Source organism: Glossina fuscipes, unplaced genomic scaffold (assembly GCF_014805625.2).
Source record: "Glossina fuscipes isolate IAEA_lab_2018 unplaced genomic scaffold, Yale_Gfus_2 127, whole genome shotgun sequence".
NCBI classification, from domain to species: Eukaryota; Metazoa; Arthropoda; class Insecta; order Diptera; family Glossinidae; genus Glossina; species Glossina fuscipes.
In genome coordinates this window covers 430856-449953 of record NW_023998470.1, presented here as the reverse complement: position 1 = coordinate 449953, position 19098 = coordinate 430856, and the positions used below count along the sequence as shown (strand labels likewise).

At 36.3% G+C, this 19098-nt stretch overlaps 1 protein-coding gene across 1 annotated transcript in view; it reads left to right on the top strand.

Annotated features, from left to right (window-relative positions):
• The window catches only part of LOC119640737 (mucin-5AC), a 49817-nt gene extending 36819 nt beyond the window's left edge, over window positions 1–12998 (top strand). Inside the window, exons 2-3 of the mRNA XM_038038941.1 lie at window positions 5499–11803; window positions 12503–12998. Of these exons, the coding sequence (XP_037894869.1) occupies window positions 5499–11803; window positions 12503–12790 (6593 nt within the window). The 3' untranslated portion in view covers window positions 12791–12998. The remainder of the gene's footprint in view (window positions 1–5498; window positions 11804–12502) is intronic.
• Window positions 12999–19098: the final 6100 nt, after the last annotated feature.

Genomic DNA, 19098 nt, shown 5'->3' with positions numbered 1-19098 from the left:
TTTAAAAAAAAAATAAAACATGTTACAAAACCGACGCAACGTCAGGATAGTAACACGGTTTTCAGGTTGCGATTTTTAAAAGCCTTTATTTTTTGTTGCTTTTTCAATTTTATTTAAATATAATTTCCATAACGTCACGGCCAGAATAGTGTATAGCAAGGCATACGTCGAAAAAAGATTAATATGAAAACGGGCAAGAAAATGATAATTGTCTTGAGACGAATTTTCAGTACCCACCACTTGTGTAAAAGAATTCGAATTTTGTGAGAGAGAGCAAGAAGCACAAAAAAAACAGACGAAGGATAACGCATTTAGAAGAACGTAGAGAAGAGCAAATGGACAAATAGAATCAAAAAGTTGTGGGCTTTTAAGGCTTTGGATGTATATTTCTGAGTTTTACAAAAAGGAAACAAACCGCTTTTTATCCCTAGACTTCACTTATGAATAAATGAAAAGCCTTTGGTTTACGTTTTACATATATTACGTCTTAATATATTACGTCTTACGTCTTAATATATTAATTAATAATATAATTAATTATAAATATCCTTACATATATAAAAATATTGGAACAGTAAGTCCTGTCTATATAAAATACTTCTTAACAATTTTCTTCGCAGGTGACCGCGATTCTTCCTTACAATTACATTCTGTAAGCAAGCCTACAAAAGACTCTATATCCTGAAGAAAACTGAAGAAAATAGTATTTAAAACCTCTATAGCTTTCTCCTTTCTGTCATGACGAATTTTGTATGGAAAGTGAAAACATCAATGCATCATCTGTTGTGATTTATATGAGTCCTTATCCAAAACTTAAAACGACTTGCATATCTAATGCTTAAAATAAATGCAAGTAAATGCGAAATTCTCTTCAAATTTTCTTTATGATGGAAGATTCAGTTAATGAAGTGGGACCGTACTTTAAAGACTACTATTGCATAAAATAGTAAAAATAGTTCACGATTGTCGATTTCTCTTTTTTTAATTCTTCTCTCTATACCGATCACCTATTAAAGATTTATTATATTCTACTTGGAAGACTTTAGAGATCTGATATTCCTAATCAAAACAGGATCTGTTGAATCAATATAAGTCCGTCTGCTGCCATATCGCAAGCAACCGTAACCCATTTATATTTAAATTAGCAACACAAATTCACTTAAAAGCAGGTACTGGCTCAGGACTTATTACAATAACTCACTAAAACTCTTGTAAGTGATATCTAAAAATTACAAATTCCGTAATAGTGAAAGATTTCGATTGATTTTAACATTAGAACTTTCGAGTACGAAAAATTTTGGCGATTTTAAAAAGACCATTCCGTACCTATAATCGGCTTAAGGTTTCAGTGTTGAATAAACTTAATCTAGTGAACTATAATAGCTGACGATTATGGATTCACTGCAAGGAGTAAAAGAGTTTGTAGCACTCGATAAGATATGCCTTTTTCTTCGAATGAAAATTCTTTTGAACACAAAATTGCTGCCGAGTGACATATCCAAATTAAAATGCAATTTATTCGATGTAGAGAACAATAAATCGGCATAATCGACATAAAATTACGTTTATCAAAGGGAATCATTTTGATCTTCTTTTTCAATGGAATTGCCACAGTCAGAAAAATGAATATAGGGAATCGAAATTGAGCACGAACATTCCTTGATTAGCCGGGACACAATTATAAGAAAATAAATGTGAACCTCCCGCAAACACGCTCACAAGGGATAAGAAACCAAGCCAAACTCAAAAAACATCGAAAACTTGTTTCCTATTTTCATCTATAATTTTCAATCCAGTGAATGTGTTTCCGAAAAACTGAATTTCCTGAATTTTTACAACTATGGCCATTCCACAAAAAAAGGGGATCGAAATAATCCCAATCGATTGAAATAGGTATTTACAAAACATCCGTACTTCTAGAGTTACCCAAATTCCCTTTGACTGGCCATTTGTGAATGATGTGATATTGACAAGAGTAAAACTTGAAATGTTGTTATCAATTTAGCCAGAGGAATAAATTCGAAGACTAATGTCTTAAATCACTAACGCCTAAGACTATCGCCTTTATTAAAAAGTCTACCGCACTTGAGATTCGAACCAAAAATTGAAATAGAAAACTATATCGGAGCATATAAATCCTTAGCTAACGTCTACACACCAATCTTACAATTTGATTAACACGCTTACAATTAATTAGTGGATATCCAAGATTCGCTCTCGAGCAAATATATCTTTTACAACTTGTTTTTCTTACACAACAAGAGTACCAGTTGAAATTTTTTTATTTATTCCAGACGTGTTTCTTAGCCGCTTGAGCTTATTGTTAAAACTTATCAAGACGTATTAATTGGCAAACTAACAAATGTGACAAAGTTTAGTCTTTCAATTTGATATTAACATTCACAATAGTTCTTCTCACTTGTAGGCGGACAATCGGACTGATGCATTCAGAATTTCAAGTTCTACTTTACAAGGTGTTCCTTACTCGAAAGAGAATAGTGACAACACAAGTGCACTCTTCTCCACTGGCGTAGGGTATAAAAATCGCTTTAAAAAAAAAAAAAAAACAAATCAAACAAATAACTGCAACAACAAAAACCTTAAGCACGCCTTCAGTTAAAACATGAATCAAACCGAAAACCGTTTAAAATTTCAATTGACTCAATACTAAAGAGATGGAGAAAAACAAAAATTTCGTAACATTATATAAATGTGCCTTCCATGTTGTTTTTTTTTCTTTCTTTCTTTGGGCATAAATAAAATTTTATTATACGACCGAACAGAAAACAACAAATGTCACACTCGCATAAAAACAAGCGAAAAGAGAAGCGCAAAAAAAAAAAGCCACTACACTTTGAATGACTATAAATTATCAGTTTATAGTGAATTTCAGTGCACATAGAGCAAGTTTCACAGAGCAAACGGAAAAAAAAGAACATTTCGTACAATGAATATAAAACGAGTGTCAGGCCGTTGTTAGATATTCATCGCTTTTTTTGTGCTTCATTTCAAAAATGACAAAATTCATTGATAGCTGACAATTTCCCGTTGGGCTTTTGTATACATGTCGCGGAACCTTGAAAATTTCAAAATAAAAAGAGAAACAACAACAAAAACAAGAACACTTATTTAATAATAATCGTCAAACTCCAAAAATCATGAAAATTTTCATGCTTCGATTGCTCGTTACGCTGTTGACTTAATCTTGTATAAAAATGCCGAATGACTTTTCAAATTCCATGCAATTGTCGATTGTAAATTTTTACGTAAATACATTGATTGTCCTGTTAGGTTGTTTTTTTTTTTTTACGAATTTCATAAGAGAAGCAGTCAGCTATGATTTCGTTTCAATATAATTCAAAACTTACTTATGGTTAACCATAACTTACTTATCTTTAAACTCCAAGCCTCTGGCTCCCTTTCTATTTAGTGAAATGGATAAGCTCTTATCTGCACAATAGATCCTTCAGGGTTTTGTTTAACTTCATCACCTCGGATGAATTCCCCGTTATGTCTGGCGTGGCTCAAGGAGGTCACTTAGGTCCCATTTTATTTAGTTTATACATTAATGATCTTCCACCGGTGGTTAATTCCAGCCAGATCTTAATGTATGCTGATGATGCGAAACTGTTTTCTTCCTTCTCTGCTGAATCGCAATTACATCAGCTTCAAGGTGACTTGGATAATTTTCAGTTAGCGGCAAATTTTTATACGCTTACTCTCGCATGCACGCAATTTTTATACAAATACTTGAACAATTATTAAAAATTGTAAACAAATTGGACGCTTATTTAACAAAATTGTTTATACTTATAATGTTATTGTTTGCATCGATTTTATTACATTTGTGAGGTTGCTCCATAAAATCAAACGGCACCGAATTTCGTTTTTAATAAAATCATTTCCTGTCTAAGTGTGCGACAAAATAAAGCTTTTCGTTGAATCTGCATATGTTTGGAGAAAGTGCAACTTAAACTAGTTGTTATTGAGTACGAATATACACATTAATCTCGCATCGATGGCTTTTTTATAAAGACCTGTTGAATGTTTGAGAACGAATATGCGTTTATTCTCTAAAGGCCCACTAGTTGTACAGATGCCGACAATCAGTAATCTTATTATTTCCATCATTTTCACTAAACACATTATTGTCCACGACGGTACCATACCTTCGAAGCGTACCATCAATAAGCTTCTTCTTCCTCTAGGGCTGCTGTTGTCTTTAGTAAATGCTACTGTATATCATTTCGATCATTTCTACTGCAACTAAATTTCCTCAGATCATATGTCCTTCCTTCCAATGCTCTTCAAGTCTTCACTAGGTCTCTACCCTCCGACATTTGCTTATATTCATTTTTCCAGTACGCTTGCACCGGTTATTACTCCTCCATCCGCTGATTGATGTTGCCGCCATTTGCCGCATTGAACTTTCTTGCTGTTTCTCTCCAAACTGTATCACTTCAACATCTTTTCATTCTCCTTTGATCCCTTTTAGGATGTCTGTCCCATATTTACCACCGTCGTGAATAGCGACCTTGCTCCCTAAAGAGGAGACCACTTCGCCGTTTTTTTTTTTTTGCCGATATCATGTGTACAGTACGCGTCATCTTTGTCAATGCCTTTATAAATTTTTTTCACTAACGCGTCTGAATTCGAAATCTTCGCAATCCATCTTGAGACGTTAACAGCTTAGAGCTAGGGCATTTTGGTTACTTCGCTTCAATTAATTGTTGCGGAAATTTCTTATGTGTTCCTAAGCATTTTGTTAATTGGTCCCCGTTTGTGCGATTGTATATGATTCTTTATGCTGTTCTCTTTTTCTTCTTTTCTCTTCTATAATCAAATAAGCAATTTATTCAAACCAAACTTTCAATCACTTATGTATTTTCCATACTCACTATCTTAGAAGGGTTGTTGGTTTCATAATTGATATGTCATTTTCAGATCATCTTTTCCGTCTTGGCTGCGCTTGCCTTACGCATGTCCACTACTTTCTACTTGTTCTCTATTCAATCGCCTTTGCAGCTTTTACAACTCGCATTCTTTGCTTTTGTTTGTAACATTCTAGTGTTCATTGTTCATCATTACTTTTTCGAAAATAGTAGCCGGTTGTTTTTTATAAAGTCTCTTTCTTCGCTATTTTGGATCGGTATAATAAGCTTAAATGCGTACTCACACACAAGTGCTATGGATTTTGTAATTAGAAATGAATATTTACATCGCTATTTATATTATCCTATCGTCACTGGTTTGAGCGATTTTAAAATCAATATGAATTTTGTTGATAGTAGGAGTCGCGTAACCTCGTTGTCTCTAACGTATGTATTATAAGGCTACATCACCATTCCCGCCTAATTTTGATCTTTGCAGTATGTTGTTTGATTGCCTCAATAAATGTGATAGATGTTTTTATTATTTAAAGTTCTTTGTTGTTTCTTAAAAGCATATCAAGAAAAATTCTTTTTAAAATTTTGTGCTACTTTAAATCATCATTGCAGGCATTCCCTCATCACTGCTCCAGCACGATGACACGGAAAATTTAATATTTAGCGACAGTGATGCCATGACTGGCAGCGATAGCAACAGCGACGTTATCAGTGCCAACAGTAATAACAACATGCCTGAGGTATTCTCGTGTCCGGCTGAAGGTCTGTTTGCCCACTATTATGACTGTCAATACTATTATCGTTGTGAAGTACAAACAAATGGCAACATAAAGGCATATTTGTTAGCGTGCAAAAGGGGTACGGTATTCTCGCGTGATTTAAAGCTATGCATGCCACCACTGCTGGCCAATCGTGAGGAATGTCAACATTACATCAACGAAATCGATACAACGCCAAACGACGATGTTAATGGTAGTATGGATGTTGTTGATGCCAGTTTGGATGACGTAAATGTTAGGGGAACTATTTTTAATGGAGGTATTGGAGGTGGTGTTGACAATCGATGGATGCATGCTGTTGGCGGCATTGCAAATAATGGTAATGCTTTGGTTGGCATATACAATCAAGGGAAACATTATGGCCTAACAGGATTAAGCGGCGTTTCAGTAATTTCCTTTTCGACTTCATCAGCACGTTCGTCTAGTCATGCAGGGGATGCTGATAACGATGATGATGGACCTGAGTGTGAAGTTGATGGATTCATAAGTGATCCAAATGATTGTACTATATTTTATCGTTGTATATCAAATGGTCGCACATTTAATAAAATTGGTTTTCGCTGTTCAGAAAATACAGCTTGGGATATGTCATTAGAATCTTGTAATCATATATTTAAAGTACGTGCTAAAGGAGGCTGCCAAAACGAACAACAAGATTTGAAGTTGGTAGGTTCAGTTACAGAATCATCAAAAACTAGTTATCGCAATAATACTTCAAATACATCGACGAACCAACAACATCATAGTACATCAAGCTCTAGTTCTTCCTCAAATTCTTCTTCTACTTCTTCTTCTTCTTCTTCTTCTTCTTGGTTGAGCTCCACTAGCTCAAGCACGAACCACAGCAATGCTTTCAATAATCAAACAACCTCAACAATTTTGTCACAAGCCCAGGCGGACTCAACAAATTCTGCTAATCAAAATCAATCTCCGTCAGGTACTTCTGCAAATAATGAGACGAATTCCGAGCCTGCTATCGAGCATACCACCACCGCAATGAAACCTGCAAATTCAGATGGAGAATGTGAAAATTCTGAAACTTATCTGCCAGACAAAGTCGACTGTTCACGTTTTTATCGTTGCGTATATAACGGATATGGTAGCTTTACTATAGTGGGATTCGATTGTGCTCCCGGTACGGTTTGGGATCCAATTGCAAGAGGTTGCAATCATCCTACAGATGTGCAAAAGGAAAAATGCAGGGTTATGGCCAATGAAAGACCATCTCCAGAATCACCAGGCGTCCCAAAACCACAAAAAGAACCTTCAACTGCAAATTCTCATGTATCTCAAGGCGCGCAGCAATCAAGTAGCTCATCACAAGCATCTGAGTCAAGTCAATCTACACAATCATCAAGTACTAGCGAAAATTCCACATCGTTACAAACATCAGTTACCACTTCGCAAACTGCTCAGTCCAACAATTCATTGGCAACTAGTACAAGTTCCTCACATCAGTCTTCCATGCCTGCTACAAACCAAATGACTACAACTACGAATACGAAACCATTCAGACCTGCTGAATATTGCGAAAGTGAAGAATCCTTTTTAGATGATAAAACTGATTGCACAAAATTCTATAGATGCGTCGACGACGGCAGAGGTGGCTATACCATGGTTGCTTTTAAATGTCCACCTAACACCGTTTGGCATCCTGAGGCTAACAGCTGCAACCATCCAGGACAAGCACAAAATTTGAAATGTAAAATGCCATCAACAACGATTTCGTCGGAATCACACTCGACCAGCAATCATACCACACATCAATCCAACATAAATGAAACTACCTCTAGTAACTCGCATACAAATTCTAGTTCCGTAACGTCACAAGCTTCCTCATCGGCACCTCAAGAAAACGCCGGAACGCAATCTTCGTTTCAGCAAACCAACGCAACCCAATCCACTGCTCAAAACACTGTCTCCCAAACTGGTTCTACGTCATCACAAGCGTCCTCAGCGTCACATCAAGAGTCTACTAGCTCACAACCAGCGTCAACAAGTCATGGCAGCTCTCAACAAACCAACACCGCTCAGTCAGCCGCTCAAAATACCACCTCTCAAACAAGCTCCAATAATCAAAGTTCCACTACTACCCAAATAGCTTCAACTTCTGCTCAAACAAATTCAACAACGCAACATACCAGTTCAAGTTCAAACAATCAAAATTCTGATAGCGTGAGTCCCACAGACAGCTGCAATAGTAATGGACAATATTTAGAAGATTTACAAAATTGTGCTAAGTTTTATCGTTGCGTACAAAATAACAAAGGCGGCTACGATACAGTAGCTTTTACTTGTGGACCCGGTACCGTATGGGATAGTCAAATCGAAGCTTGCAATCATGCCTGGGCAGTTAAGAATCGCAGATGCGGTAGCAATGTCTCACAATCACCTACCACTGAAGGCCGACCGCCTCTTAACTCCCTAACTACTAGTAGACCTGCAGAACAAAAGCCTACATCGACAATACCACCAAGTAAACCCGCCACTTCGACTACCTCACCGCGACCGCAAGCGATTTGTAAAACGGAGGGTTTCTTTGGCGATCCAAACAATTGCGCGAAATTCTATCGTTGCGTGAACAATGGTAGAGGAGGATTTTCCAAGTATTCGTTTAAATGCGGTATTGGCACGGTGTGGGATAGCGATTTGCAAACTTGCAATCACGACATGAATAAATGTAACTTGAATAACGACGAAAGCAAGCCCCAGTCGCAACCAACGACCAACAAACCAGGCTTTCATCCTACCACTACCCCAACGACAAGCACAAGTGTGCCACCTAAAACTACTACAGTAACTAAATACCCTATGAATACAACCGAATATCCAAGCTCCACAACAATAGTTACTAAGCCTTCTACAGCGACGATGAAACCTGAATCAAATACACTTTTAACTGCAAATAGCAAATGTCCAAAAGAAGGATTCTTTGGAGACGCCGAGGATTGTCAAAAGTTCTATAGATGTGTGGACAACAAAAAAGGAGATTTTGAAAAGCATCATTTCAAATGTGAGAATGATACCATTTGGGATGCAGAAATTGAAGCTTGTAACCACCACAGTGCTGTAACTGACCCCAACTGCCACAAAGAAAGCTCTAATGGCAGTCACACTACAACTGCCACCTCAGTCACAACAGCTGTCAGTGGGAGCACTTCACTTATTATGAGTCCTACTACGACTCAGTCTACTACAGAGTCCACAAACATATACAATACAACGCAGCAAATAGCCTCCACAACGCCATTTCCTAATCTAGTACCTGGCACAAAGTGCGCTGGTGAAGGGTTTATGGCAGATCCCGAGAACTGTCAAAAATTTTACAGGTGCATTAAGAATGGCAATGATTACGAAAAGCATGAATTCAAATGCGCCAACGGTACCGGTTGGAGTGAAGAAAAACAGACTTGCGATTATGTTGGTAATATCGAACGGTGTCAACAGCAAATCGAGGCGCATGAGCCAGAAATTGCGACAATAGAATACGAACCTACAACGGACAAACACAGCTCCACAACAAACGCCAGCAGCGCACAACATACAACTGCGGCAACCGCAGAAGCTTCAACAACGTCATCCAGGCCAATAACAACTACTACGATGCCAACGACCAGCCAAACATCTCCAACATCTTATGATACAACGACTATGTCGTCGATATCTACAACAATATCAACTACGTCCACCACCCCGTTGCCAAATTTGCCACCTGACAACGTATGCAATGGGGAAGGACTCATGGCTGATCCAAATAATTGCCGAATATTCTATCGTTGTGAAAAGACTGATAAAGGCTACGTAAGACATGAATTTATGTGCGCGAAGGGCACGGGTTGGAGTGAGAAGAAACAAACATGTGATTATGCGGGAAATGTGCAACGTTGTGAAAGCCATACGGAAAATCCAGAAATTGAAACTTCAACTTCTGATATAACAATGTATCCAACAACTACATCTACTGAAATATCAACTACAACAACTGGTCGGACGCCAACAGCGATAACCACTATGTACCCAAGTACCACAAGCACAGGAAAACCAACTACCACAACTCTCAACACAGAACCAACAACACCCACTGCAGTGTATTCGAACACTACGGCCATATTTTCATCTACCATAACGGAAGCATCAAGTACAACGGAAATATTAAGTACAAATTATTATCCTACCACTACCACGCAACCTACTTCAACGACGACTATACCTAATCTTCCACCAGGCACAAAGTGCGAGTCTGAAGGTTTTATGGCTGATCCCAATGATTGCCGAAAATTCTATAGATGCTTTAGGAGTGGAGATAAATATGAAAAGCACAACTTTGTCTGTGGTCGAGGAACAGCGTGGAGCGAAGAAAAGCAAACTTGCGATCATGCTGGTAATGTCGACAGATGTATAGGCCAAACTGAAAGCCCTGAAACTACAAGTACTACATATGAAACCACCACCTCAACAGTAGCAAAACCGACTGAAGTGGCAACCACAGCAACGTCAACCACAACAGCCTTAACGCAAAGCACCCAACCGATAACAACAACGATGGAAACCACAACAGTAACTGCGCAACCTACAACGACTACAATGCAAACAACAATGCAACTCACAACTACAACAATGCAACACACAACCACAGCAATGCCAACATCAACTACTCAGTTTCCACCAACAACTACAACGCAACGTACGACAGCAAGTATGAAACCTGTAACCACTACTGATTCTCCGATAACGACAACAACTCAGTCTACGTCTACCATTTCTTCCACGAACAAACCAGGGTACGTGCCGACAACGGAACCGACAACCACTGATGCTTACGAAAGCACCACGCTGGAATCAATTAATTACAATTGCACATCGGAAGGTTTCTTCCCAGATCTCGAGGATTGCAATCATTATTATCGTTGCGTTGATGTAGAGACGAATGGAAATTATCAAGTCTATAGTTTCCGTTGTCCCAAGGGTACCGTTTGGGATATCTCTCTCGACACATGTAACTACGCCGATCAAGTTTCCAGCAACTGTTCTTCTGGAGCCACCACAACCGAAAGACCTCAAACAACTTCAATAACAACAACTAAAAGCCCCAAAGAAACTACAACCAGCACGGAAAGGCCTGAAACTACTACTACCTACGGTCCGGAAATAACAACTACGGAAAAATCTAAGGATACTACGACCTATAGACCGGAGATCACATCTACGGAGAGACCTAAAGAAACCACAACTACTTACAGACCGGAAACAACTACCACTGAAAAATCTAAAGACACTACAACTACCTATAGACCGGAAACCACAACTACTAATAGACCTAAGGACACCACAACTACTTATAAACCAGAAACTACTACCACTGAAAAACCTAAGGAAACTACAACTACCTACAGACCGGAAACCACAACCACCGAGAAACCTAAAGAGACTACAACTACTTATAGACCAGATACAACAACCACCGATAAACCTAAGGACACCACAACTACCTACAGACCAGAAACTACTACCGAGACACCTAAAGAAACCACGACTACTTCTAGGCCGGAGACTACAACTCCACCGAGACCTGAAGAAACTACTTCTACTGCTATCCCGGAAAATACAACTACCGAAAACGCCACAGAAACTACAACTACCCATACGCCGGAAACTACAACCATTATAACGACTTCTAGACCTGGAACTACAACTACCGAGGCACCTGCAGAAACCACAACTACCTACAAACCAGAGACTTCAACTACTGAAAGACCTAAAGAGACTACACCTATTTCTAAACCTGAGACTACAACGACGGACAAAGGTAAAGAAACTACATCTACTGCAATTCCGGAGACCACATCTACTCAAAGGCCAAACACATCCATTCCATGCCCAGATACACAAGAAGGGCAATACCTCTTCGTTTGTCCGACGGGATTCAAACGTCATCCGAAAAACTGCAATATGTTTTATCAATGCACAGAGGTACCTGAAAGTTATGATCACAGTATTGTAGTTTTCGAATGTCCTAAGAGTACAGTTTTCCATGAATCACTGAACCGCTGTGACATTCCTCGCAAAGGTGACAACTGTCAATTAAAGACTGAATTAGTGAATACGTTATATCACGATGAATACAAACACAATCACATGGTGAGTACGAACAAGTGCAAAGTCTGACATATCACTCAATAAGTTCGTAGAATGACTACTTTAAACCAAATTCCAACCAGCTGTTTTAGTGACACCACTTTGGTAATTTTCGAAACAATGAGGATATGTTTATCTCAAGCGGATGACATATAAATTAGTAGCTATTATTGATGAATCGAAATAATTCTTAGTAAGTGCCAACGTTCCAACGAAAAGTATCAAATTTGTTATATTCGTCCGTTCAGCTAAATCTTGAAAAACTCCACTCTGAGGCAAATGAAAATAGAAGCACTGAATTTTCTTAATTGGGATTGTGTTACGAAATCAACTGAAGACATGCGCTATCACGTTAATACTTATGAAATATGTGTATATGAAATTTAAACTCAATTGTTTTTACAAGTTTAGAATATATACCTGCAAGATGTCACCTCAAAATGCATTGTTACTTTTCCCTTAATACAACAACAGTCAGATAAAACCCAATTTAAAATTTCATCAATGAAATAATCTCAATATCCTATCAAACCACAAAGATTACTTAAGCTTTCCATCAAATGTCGGGAAAGGAAAGGTCGGATTCTTTTGCTATCAATCCGAAGTCGACTTAGTAGCTAAAGGCAACTAACATAAAATAAACGCTTCAGCTTGAATACAATGTTAAAAAAGAAGAAATATATTTTATCATTTTCCCAACAGATTAAAGTGCGCTCTACTCAACCGCTATGCCCTAATGAAGGCCACTTCCCATTAAACGACGACAGCTGTAGTCAACTTTTCATAAAATGTGAATACTCTCAACAATCACAACGCGTCGAAGGACAAATTTATAGATGTCCAAAGGGTTTCGCATATTGGACTATAAGTCGACGCTGTGAACGTATTCATAAATTGTCGAATTGCCCAACAACAAGATATGAAATTAATAACTCAATACCGGTAGAATGGATTAACATTGGCAGCAAACGTAGAAATATGAAAATATAGTGAAAATCTTATAAATAGTTTAAATTCCTTTAATAAGATTAAATCATAATGCAAAATAAAAATAAATTGTTTGTTGTGCATGCGATATATTCCGTCCTTAATGTTTAGGCTAAAGCGCAACCGGTAACCGTAGTTAAATAAATCCTATTTAAGGGCATAACAAACGATTCATGCATGCCTGCATATTAGTTTAACAAATTTTCTAGTTTTGGGGATTAAGCGTAAAATGCTCAAATAAAAATTTTTGGTGTTGGTATTTATTCTAATTGGCATTGCCTCAGTTACATTAGTCTAAAGTCTAAGATAAAAAAATCAATAAATAAGTAAATAACAAAATACATGCAATAAACAACGAAATTTTTTTATAAAACATAATTTAAAAATTTTAATTTAAATTACATGCCATAATTATTTTAGTATTACGTATAGTTCATAGAAAAGTCAAACTTTAAATAAATATTAATTGTATATCGCAAGTGTAAAATTTTTCATTTCTTTAAGCAAATGACAATTAAATTAAAATAAACTTTAAAAGTCGAGTTATCAATAAATTGTATTCAGTATCATTTTCTGAGCCTGTCTGTCCGTCTTTTCATGTGTTGTCTGCCCATTTAAATTTGTGTTCAACTTACAGGTCGCAATTTTCGATCTATTTTGATTAAATTTCGTATGCTGACGTAGTTTGACCCAAGCCCAAACGCTGTTGAACATGGTTCGAAACGGTCCACTCCCCATATAACGCCCTATTATGAAAAATCATTTTATGGAAAAAAATGCAATTTTCAAAATTTCTCGACAAATCTCTTTTTTTGTAACAGTAATTGGACATTCTAGGCTGATATGACAAATTTGGTTCGACTGAGGCAACTTTTTTAAATCCCCTCTCATACGACCATTCCTATGAAAACTGAATCTTTATATATAGGATAAGCCTAAAAGTCCGTCCTGTAAATGTTACACCGTCACCGATTGAGTACTCGCAATAGCTACGACTACCGCGCTGCACTGGAATTTGAATCCGTGTATGTTGATTTCATCACCATGCTTCTCATATCCTAGACCACTTGTGGGGTATGTTAAGCTTGTGCGGACGTATGTAACCCCAGACCAACTTTTTATGAAGCTTTTCTATCCGTTTCTACCTGTCCATAGAATGTCTGTCCACGTATTTTTGTATGTTCAAACTACAGGCCACAATTCTTGGGATATTTTGATGAAATATAGCGCAATGATGTGCTTTGACCCAAGGACAAAAGCTGTTGAGAATGCCTCGGATCGGACCACTTTTTCGATCATTCCCCCCATAGCGCCCTATTTTAAAAGGTCCTTATTTGGAATTGTAATTTTTAAAATTATTCGACAACAGTCATTGAATAATAGTATTTCGACATTCTAAGTGGGAATGAATAAATTTGTTCGGCTGGGAACATTTTTGAACCCCTTCGCATATAACCGTTCCTACGGAACCTGAATCTTTAACGGCATAACAAAAAGATATAATGTTTAGTGTTTCATTACAAAAATTGGTTCATAATAGTAAATTGAGAAAGATATCAATCTTGCCGAATTTGGACCAGGATTGTGAGGAAAGGCCTAATTGTTAACGTTTTATAATTAAAATTCGTTCATTATAGTAGTTTGACACAAAACTTAAATGGATCAAATTTAAACTACGTGGATTCATTTCTTGGGCCCCATTCCATATAATATATAAAGACATAGTCTTTACTAGCAATTAAAAAAAAAAAATTAAGGGAATTTGGATGAAATGGGTCTATTTTTTACATCCTACTATATATAAGGGTTACCATGAAAAATTCTAATTTCCAGTTTTTTATCAAAAACTTTTACGAAAAGTGGAACTTTGCATAGAAATTACCTACAATTTTTGGAGCGTTATTACCTAAATGGGTGAATAACCCAACGATCGCCCTCGCCCGTCTGTAATATCCTTACGTATTATCTTTTTGGTTCCGCTGTATATGAAGGAATTGAAATAAAATTTTGTGAAACCGATCCATCAAATTTCAAGCTTCTTTCGACTTCTTAATTAGTGTTTTTTTTTTGTTCTCTTTTTATCAGTGGAAATATTAGTTCGGGGAAAAAGAAATCCATTATTTTTATATGAACTTCAGGACCTTATTTAACATGCTTCGGATTGTCCGATTTGGGTCAAATATGCACCGTTTTGTTGTATGATTTGTTGCCATTTTAACGGTAACTTCAAAATGCCTCTCTCATAGAAGTCCTGGTCTCTATTTGCAAAAAGCTCTAGTAATCGATTTTCACAATCCTCCCTAGATTCCAATTTTTTATCATTAAAGAAATTTTACAATGCATGAAAAAGATGATAATCGCTTGGTGCCAAGTCCGGACTGTATGGCGCATGCATTAAAACTTCCCAACCAAGCTCCCGAAGTTTCTGGCGAGTCACTGTAGATGTGTGTGGCATAGCGTTGTCCTGGTGGAACACGACACCACTACTGTTGGCCAATTCTGGCCGTTTCTGGTCAATCGCTATCTTCAAACGGTCCAGTTGTTGACAGTAGAGATCAGAATTTAGCGTTTGGCCATATGGAAGCAACTCACAATAAATAATCCCTTCCTGGCCTTAGTCCTGGTTTGACCACCGTTTGAGGTGCTTCACCGCTCTTTGACCACGATCGTTTTCGCACAGGGTTATCGTATGTGATCCATTTCTCATCTCCAGTCACCATCCGTTTAAGAAATGGGTCTATCTCATTCCGTTTGGCCAAGGCTTCGCAGATGGAAATTCGATTCATCATTTTTTTCTGTTAATTGGTGTGGCACCCAAACATCGAGCTTCTTTTTGAATCCAGCTTTGTGTAAATGGTTTAAAACTGTTTTATGGTCGATTTTTAGCTCCTGGGCGATGTTACGACTGCTAACATGCCAGTCAACATCGATCATTTCTCCGATTTTATCGACATTTTCAACGACCGGCCTACCTGTGCGAGGTGCATCTTTAACATCAAAAATTCCTGAGCGGAATCTACGAAACCAAAATTGCACATAATTGGCTGTTACAGTATCGGAACCATAAACACCATTCACAATTTTAGCCGCCTGGCTTGCATTTTCGCCTTTGCCAAAGAAAAACTGTAAAATGTACCGAATTTTCTCTTTGTTCACTTCCATTTTTAACACGCTGTAACTCACAACTGAATGCACCAAACAAAAAACAGCAAAAGAATTTTTTTTACTGCGAAATGTACAGTATGTAAATGTACAGTATCGGAAATTGTTTGATCGATACTTTACGAGAAATCTATCAGTGCAGCCATCTACCGAAAAAATAATGGATTTCTTTTTCCCCAAACTAATAAAAGATTTAGGCATATTATAATGGGAGAGGCATTGCTCTTTTAAAAAAATAAATCAAAATAAATTATAGTGTGCTGCGCCTGCATTTTTGATATATATTACATAGATAACACATAGTTAAAGCGATTCGATAAATGTATCAAAAATGTGCATTCATCTCCCCTTGTACGTCTCCTCAATAGTTTTATACAATTTTTATAGGCGTGGCATTCGATTTTACCCTATTTTCAAAAAAAAATGATAATTCTTTCCATATATATTCATACAAGGCTTGAAATATAATATATAATCTTTTTTATAGAAATGTATCAAAAATATGCATTCATCTCCCCTTGTACGTCTCCTCAATAGTTTTATACAATTTTTATAGGCGTGGCATTCGATTTTACCCATTCCAGCTCATTGTATTTTGCTACTCTATCCTGGAAATATTTTATTAAAGGGTTTTGTGTGATGTGGGTGTGTGGGTTTATGAAATTATTCAAAATTAATTTTGTTTTGAGTTTGAAACGTCATGGAATGGAATTTACGCACTGAAGTTTATAATGGTAGAAATCTTTACTACAAGATTATATTCAGTGGTTGTCTAGGAAAATTTACTCGCGCTCTTGTGGGAAACTGTTATATTATAGCCAAACAAAAGAAATATCAGTAGAACTGGCACTCGTAACTTTTATCAGTTTGAGGAAAAATTATTAATAACACCACGAGGAACAAGAGATAAAAGAAATTTTCTGTTTTATTATCATTTCTATTATTCTATTATTATATAGTTAGTAAGAAATCGAAGGTTTGTTTTTTGTTTCTTACTAAAGAATTATATACATTGTGGGCACATACAAAAGCTCTACATCAAGACACAAGTGTACACATAGATAATTGAATTTCAAGGTACACGTTTTCAAACTGCTTCCTTTTATTAAAGACACCTATGTTGTAAACGTATAGAAGCAGGCATTGGATAGCTTGATAAAGAACTGTAGATTATTGTTTGAATTTTTTGGCGCCATTTCGTATTGAAATTTTGTAGCTTTAAAAAATTGTAATCAAGCAAAGCCGATTCTTTAACCTGCAAGACTTAATCTAACTCTAGATTAAGAACAAGAAACTAACAGATCACGGTCAATTTCATTACTTATAAATTATAACCTTCTAAGAAGGTAGCCAAAGACAAGTAATAACAAGTAAGAAAATAATAATGTCGCTCTCTTTAGTTGCAAAGGGAAAAAAGTCGGAAAGATGAAATTCTAATTCTTGATAAATTTTTCTTATTATACTTTACACCACTTGTGGTACAGGATATATTAAGTTTGTGCGGACGTATGTAACACCCAGAAAGGCTTAATACAAACCCACCTTTTATTATCTCAATCCTTTCAGAAAATGATTATGCATTGAAAGGCTTAATACAAACCCAGCCTTTATTATCTTAATCCTTTCAGAAAATGATTTTGCGCAAGCCTGTCTGTTCATCTGATATCTGTCTATGTAAATTTTTGTTCAATCTACAAGTCGCGTTTGGATCGGTTCAATTTTTCGACCAATTGGACTTTTTAAAATTTCTCGCTAAAGTGACATTTCGGCATTCTAAAAAAATTTTCGATCGGCTTGGCATTTTATTAACACCCCTTCTCATATATTGTTCATAAGAAACAAAAGTCTAATTTTCAATTTTTGCTAATGGAAACCAGATTATAACAGTAATTTATTATATATAAAAAAACAAGAAAATTAACTGTACATTCTCGGCTTAATTTCTTTCCTACCACATATAAGGACTTTCACGAAAACTGATCTCTTTTAGGGTAGGTAAGTGTAAATTTTAATATATTATAATGGAAATTGATTTATAATTAATATTTGATATAAAAATGAACTCTGAAAAATTTGAATCACGCCCATTTTTGCATCCTACCCTGTATAAGGATTTGCCTGAAAATTTTTTTTTTGTTTGATTCATAACAGTAGCAGTTTACCAAAATTCATCAAAATATTTCAAAGATTGCGACTTGAAGTTTCAACACAATTTTACTTGGACAGTAATCGGACAGACAAAGGGACAGACAGGCTTAGATCAATTTAGAAACTGTTGCTCAATCGATTGGTATAATAAAAGCTGGGTCTGTCTTAAGCGCTTCTGCATGTTACATCCGAACAAGCTTAATATACCTTGTATTACAAGTGATATGGGTATAATTGATTGTGGTGTATTTTGAACACGAATATCAATTTTTGAATCTTTTGGACACAAACATTCTTAAGGAAAGTAAGCCTTTATTTGCAAAGAGGTGTAATTTTTAAGATATAGTTCCGTAATAATAAGTTCATATGAAAACAAAACCTAATTTTTGTATTCTATGGCCTAGCCCGACTATAATGTTTTCACTTGTTTTTACAACTATTACAAAACCGTGCGTAGAATTTTCGCGAAAATTTTCATCGCTCTCTTCTCTAGTATATAAACAAGGAAAATCCAATTTCTTGCTTTCCCAATCAGAGGAGAGGATCCGCTGGCAAATTTGGCTCACTTTCAATTCCAAACTGCTTCAAAACACTTTCAATACCCTGGTTATATTTGAAGATGACAGCTTATCATAATTTATATATAGATATAATATTGGAAAAAGGATGTCAATAAAAATCTAGATCGATTTAGAATTAAACACTAAATGCCATGTAATGATCGAGCAGAGAAAGACGAAAATCTATTATTGCAAAACAAGTCAACGCCAAAAAGGCAACCCCTCAAAAGTTGTGTTTGAATTGCACAGATTTTGTTTTTTTTTTTTTTGTTGAAATCGAAAAAAGCTTCAATAATTTATAATTTTATTGGATCCATTATTTTTATTCTTTTGCTATCAATGCGGATAAACTTCAAAGAAGAAGAAGAAAACATCAAATTAAGTAATATTTACAACACTATAGATTTTTAAAGGAAGACTCTAAACAAAAGCACGCGACAG